At 45.5% G+C, this 6,003-nt stretch overlaps 1 protein-coding gene across 1 annotated transcript; it reads left to right on the top strand.

Moving 5' to 3' along the window:
* The first annotated feature begins 3,402 nt into the window (after nucleotides 1-3,402).
* Nucleotides 3,403-4,586, top strand: HAPSTR2 (HUWE1 associated protein modifying stress responses 2). Its single transcript, XM_022554291.2, has one exon. It carries the CDS (start codon nucleotides 3,455-3,457, stop codon nucleotides 4,283-4,285), a length of 831 nt encoding a protein of 276 aa, XP_022409999.1. The 5' UTR covers nucleotides 3,403-3,454; the 3' UTR covers nucleotides 4,286-4,586.
* The last annotated feature ends 1,417 nt before the right edge of the window (nucleotides 4,587-6,003 follow it).

Here is a 6,003-nt window from a genome sequence, read left to right as displayed (position 1 = left end):
TGTTACGCATTAAATGATTTCAGTAAAGGAATGTGCAGCATTAATTAGAATTTGTTAGCAGATACCAAGGGGAAAAGTTTCTTCACAACAACTATAGGAGGTGTCATTTGTACAAAGACTTTTTTGTTTTCTTTCCCCATTACATTATCACTGCAATATGTAAGGTAGTGATTCTTTTCATTTAAATTAAGTGGAAAGCTACTAAATCTTGTTTTATTCTCCAAAAAGAATAAGGTCCTTAACACTTATCTTTTAACTTCTTTCATTTCCTAAGGTTGGTGTTTACTTTTGCTTTCAGTCCGACCCATGTACTGATCTGTGTGGTTGTGTATCCAGTTTTGTGTGCCATTCAGCTCTTACAATTACAGGCAACCAAATACTGATATGTAAGGATTGCTTCAGGTGAAAATAGCTACCAGTAATATTGAAAATCATTGACACACTGGGTCCCTTTTCGGTAATGGTACATTGAGAACTGCCAAAAATTAGACTCCTAGGTTTGTGTCCTAACTTATTTCCTAAAACTAATTTTCCCTACTTGATATTTAACCTTAGCTATGACATCAGATTCATGGAAGAATGGGGCAGTGGCCAAGGAATATTTTTTTCCTATAGAAAACTCATTCCTAAACTGTGTCAGTATTTTAAACATCAAAAGTACTTCCATCGAAACACACACAGATAGCATCATTTCCTTACAGCTAGTTAAGATGATCTTTTTTTTGGTTTGGTTTGGTTTCCATTTTCTATTCTTTTTTTAAATTCCTCACATTTTAGACGTTTATAGGAGAAAAACCTCAGATAGGTTATCTTGTAAACACACTCTTTGCAATCCGAGGCACTGATAAAACAAAAATTTTTGGCCTGATTTTTCTGAATTCTCTCTCGTATAAAATCATTTTCTCTATGGAAGGAGTTGGAGGCTAATTGAATTAGAATTTTTCCCGTTCAGTTGTTTTATTTAAATGTGTTAAGGGCAACAGTGAAAAATATTGATTAAGTCTACCATTATTTCTCAGAAAGAACATATTCCCACACAGTTGTCTGGCTCTGTCTATTATAATACTTTGGTGCAATGGTTTAAAAAGTAGTGGGGTGATAATAATTAGGGTGTGCGACACAGAAATTTCAATGCTGGATTCAACATTTCACCATGCAGGGCAGGAAAATTGCCGACCGGGGCTAGTCAGCTCTAAGTACTAATTAACTAATTAATCAGGAGCTGAAACCAAATGAATGGAGGATACCAGCCAGGCAACTCAAGCCCAAGCAGAGGGTTGTTCTCTTTCAGACAGTGCAGTCTTTCTTCTTGGTTTTTAACCCAATCACAAATGAGGGGAGAAAATAAGATATGGTGTCCTACTGTCGGTCATTTCGGTCCAAGTTTTTTACTTAGAGAAGATAAAATAAAAGCATGTGCCTCTTATAATAACCGTGAGGCACCATGTACAGGGCAATCTTAGCGCTCTAGCAAACCTGCTATCTCCTTGACCATGAACTGTTTCAGGGCTGGTATATGTGGGTGTGTGTAGGGCAGTGGGGGGAGAAGGCTCTGCCTTCTTGGGAGTTTTCTTCTACAATTTTTTTTTAACATAGGAGAATGAGAAACGTATTCCTCCTTTCTGGGCTGATCTTAGGTTTTTTGCCTCATCCCTCGTTTATGTAAATGAGAAGAGTCCAATTACACATATGGAAAAAGGGTTTAATGAATCGTGAAAAAGCCCAGTTTGCAGAGAAAGGGCACAATCCCTTCTTCTTCTTCTTCTTCTTCTTCTTCTTCTTCTTCTTCTTCTTCTCTTTTATATTTAACTTAGAAACATGTATATCTTTCAAGAAAGATGAAGCTTAATGTTTATATCATTTTTATATACTAAGTTTCATATTTGGGAATTATTAAGCATATTTTGCTAGAAGATTTAGCTTCCTTTATCTTTGGAAGGCTTTCTGGAGACTTAGCAAATATTCTACAACAAAAATTGCAAAACTTTTTTTCTAAAATTAAAAAAAATTATTACGTTGGTTCCTCCCATTTTTGATGTTATTCTTAGCTTAGTGATTTTTCTTAACACAGTTTGATCTGGAATTGTCTGCAATGAAAAAAGGACTGCATCATTACAAGGGGTTGTAACTGAACCCAAGGAAAAGACTTCAGTATCACATACAGTTTTAGCTCAATTTTGGTATTCTTATGGTGTTTTAAGTAGCTAGAATTTTTGGAGTGTTGTAAATTAGGTAAACTTTTTTTTTTTCTTTCCTAAAAGGCACTGAATTTTACACTGGAGCAGAAAATCCCGCGTTTGGGATTTCATTTTCCTGTTTTCTTTCCTCTTCTTCATCCTGGAATTTTCAGTAATTGAAAGTAAACCACAAATAAAACCCCCCAACCCATTTCTTTTTTATGACAAAAAACCTTGAAAGAATATGAGGGGAAAAAAATCAATGCCATTTCTGACCGTAACTCTTAGAATTTGATAAGTATGCAACTAGCCTGGAAGAGGCGCTTTACAGGGACAGCAGTAAAGTTCTAGATCACGACTGGAAGTGCTTTCCGGAGACCTAATCCAACAACCTTGTTGGGCACTTGGGGAAACTGAGGCCCGAAAAGCGGGGGAGGGGGGGCCGGGGGGGAAATGACTGATGTGATTTTTTTTTCCTTTACAAAATTACTGCTACGATCCACGGAAAACACTTTTCCTGGGCACCTACTGTGTGGGGGGCATTGCTGGGATTCAGACTGCCTGCCTATTCACGAGGGCCGTGCTCTTTCCACTCTAACCCCCGGCCTTCCCGGATCGGCGCCCTGGATGTGATCGACACCATGAAGTTGCCCCATAATCCTCTCTGGCAACATAGGATGTAAAATTTGATCAGCTCATTGGATGAAGCCGACAAGTCTCAAAAATGTGTGAAAAGGGGGCCAAGCGGTAGGCAGGCGCCGCGTTGAGGCAGCGCTCCAGCCGGCCCCCCTCCGAGTTCCCAGAGCGGCAGCCGCGGCGGAGCGGGGGTTGGGACCGAGCTGCGGGGCCGCGGCGGCGGCGACCGAGCGGCCGCGGCAGCTGCGGGGAGGCCGCGGCGCCGTTGGGGGGCCGTAGGAGCGGACCGCAGGGCCGGAAGGGGGCAGTGAGGCGGCGCCCGCGGCTGCGGAGTTATCTCCGCGCCGTAGCCGGGGGCCGGGCCGGGCCGGGCGGGGCGGGGCGGGGCGGGGCGGGGCGGGGCGTGCACCAGGGCCGCGGGCGGCGCGCGCCGGAACAGTTGGCCTCCGAGCCCCGCCGCCCGCTCTCCCGCCCGCCGGCGCACGCGGAGGAGGTGGCGGTGGCTGAGGCTGCTGAGGCGCCGGCGGCGGCTGCAGAAGGAGGAGGGGAGCTCGGAGCAGGAGGTGAGGTGGAGGTGGAGGAGCAAGAGTAGGCGGAGGAGGAGGCGGCTGTAGCGGAGAGGAGCGGCCAGAAGAAGGAGGATGGAGGAGCAGCCGAAGGAGGGCGAGGCCGAGGGCGAGGAGCACTGGTTCTCTAAGTGGGAGCGCCAGTGCCTGGCCGAGGCTGAGCAGGAAGAGGAGTTGCACCCCGATATGCAGGAGGAGGCGACCCCTGAGGCGGCGGGGCTCAAGAGCGAGAAGCAGAAGCTGTGGCACCTCTTCCAGAACTCAGCTACCGCTGTGGCCCAGCTCTACAAGGATACGGGGTGCCAACAGCCAGGACTCTCCTTGTGGGACCCCTTCCAGAGTGCGGCCATGGCTGTGACCAGCCTCTACAAAGAGAGCGGGGATGCCCACCAACGAAGTTTTGACCTGGGCGTCCAGGTTGGCAACCATCGTCGCGTCAAAGATGTGCTGGAATGGGTGAAAAAGGGCCGGAGCACCATTCTTCGAGAAGATCTGATTAGCTTCCTGTGTGGCAAGGTGCCCCCCGCGACTCCGCCGCCGCGCACCCCGAGGACGCCCCCGAAGCCACCCGCCGGAGCCCCCAGCCAGGCCGCGGCCACCGAATCCGGCTCGTCGGTGGACGTTGACCTGCAGCCGTTCCACGAGGCCATCGCCCTGCACGGCCTCAGCGGTGCCATGGCCAGCATCAGCGTGCAATCTGGAGCGCCCGGCTCCCCGCCTCAAGGCAGCGGTGTGGCCGGCGACGGCCACCGAAGAAGTAGCTTCCTCGAGGACGACTCGAACCCCATCGACTCCGAAGAAGTGGCCCTTCACCTGGACAGTGGGGGGACCCGCAAGCGCACCTCGGCCCAGTGTGGTGATGGCGACACAGACTCCCCAACCCACAAGCGCAACCGAATGATCTAAACTGATCTAAACCACCTCGTGGGTCGCCAGCCACCATATTGCTCGGCCATCAACTTGCTCGTCAAAAGGGTTCTTGAGACTGTCTCTTCCTTCTCTAAGTTAAACAAAGAGTTCTATCAGTTTGCCACAAAGAAACTTTAAAAGTATACCAGGACAGGCATCGTTATGACTCTGACTTTCCCAAAAATATAATACTAGCAGAGAACAAGTATAATGTAGTAGTTAGCAAGACCGTTTAATGCAGAAGTATCCGGTCAAGCGGGAGCTCGGTTTATCTTGTTCACAGTTATATTTCTTAGCATCTGGCTCAGTTGCTGGTGCTTAATAAATGTTTGTTGACTGAATAAATGTGACCTTATTTAAAAGTCTTGAAGGGGAAGGACTAACAGGTGTTTGCTTGGTTATAGGATACTTTTATCCTTTATTGTTTGTTTGGTTGTTTGCTTTAACCGTTTTTGTTTTGTTTTGTTTTGTTTGCCAGTTCAATTACATGTTATCAAAATGAAAAACTTGATATTTTTGTGAAATCTGGAGTTTTCCATTTTTGCTCCACTGTACCATGCACCTAATTTCTAGAAAGAAACTGCAAGGTGTACATATTAGCCTGTGAGTTTTCTTTTTTAAAATAGTCATTTTGGTGATTATGTGATGGGGTAAAGTGCTATGATGGTTGGGCAGGTAATACTTGCTATTGATTCAATTTAATGCTCTTTTTAGGAATATTAAGCCAACAATTGAGAGCCTGAGATCAAAGATGGCATTCCTGGTGGTGGTCCTTTTTCTTAGGGATATAAAAAGTTCCTTTTTCTGAAGTTAAATCTTTTTGGTGATTTCTGTTTTGAAGTGGAAGCCGAAGTAGAATGAATTCTGGGTTTTACTTAAGGGTATAGCATGATATAATTAAAAGAGCATGAGCTTTGATATTAAAAGGATCAACAGTAGAATCCTAGCCCCACAGATTCACTGCATGATTTTGGGCAAATCACTTAATGTCCATTGACCTCAGTTTTCCATCTGTAAAATGGAACTATGTGTCTCCTGAGGTCGTTGTGAGGGTAAGATGAAGTCCATATTTCAAGTACCTAGCACAATGCTTGGCACCTAAAGCATTAATGTTCTCCCCTCTCAATAAATAAAAATCAGTAAAACATTAAAATCCACTACATTTTAGAAAAAGCAGAAAAATAGATCAACTTAATCAGTAGAATCTCTGGGTTTGAGTTGGAAACTATTGTTATATAGTTGAAACTTGCCTAAATATCCCAGATCTTGTATTAATTATAAGTGTGTTTAGCTCATGAGTTCTCAGGATCATCCCTCTGGATGTTAGGGCAGACTTGTAGTTCCTAAAATTGCCTGAGGGATGCACCTTGCAGCTGGAGTAGTGAAAGATCTACCTCCTCTGGCCTGAAAGAATATGAGAAGCCTGGTAAGGACGGGAAGGGTGTGGAAGTGCAAGTCCTAGGGACACCTAAAAGGCAAAAGTGCTTCTGAATAGGGGTGAGGTGGAGTAGAGGTGATGAAAGGGGTAGACTGGGTGGGGTGGGGAGTGGAGGGGGTGGAAGTGAGGTTATGGAAGGGATGGGGGGAAGTTAGAACTTGCAAATCTCCCCAGGCTCTCCCTAAACCAGTGCATAAAATAGCAATAGTATAAATAGATGAGTAATACCTTGCCCTTAGGTTCACATCAAAGAGTTGTTTCTGTTTTTATTGGTGTG

Source organism: Delphinapterus leucas, chromosome X (assembly GCF_059928025.1).
Source record: "Delphinapterus leucas isolate spDelLeu-1000000601 "Yukka" chromosome X, BTC_Dleu_Yukka2, whole genome shotgun sequence".
NCBI lineage: Eukaryota > Metazoa > Chordata > Mammalia > Artiodactyla > Monodontidae > Delphinapterus > Delphinapterus leucas.
This window is presented reverse-complemented; position numbering and strand designations above follow the sequence as displayed.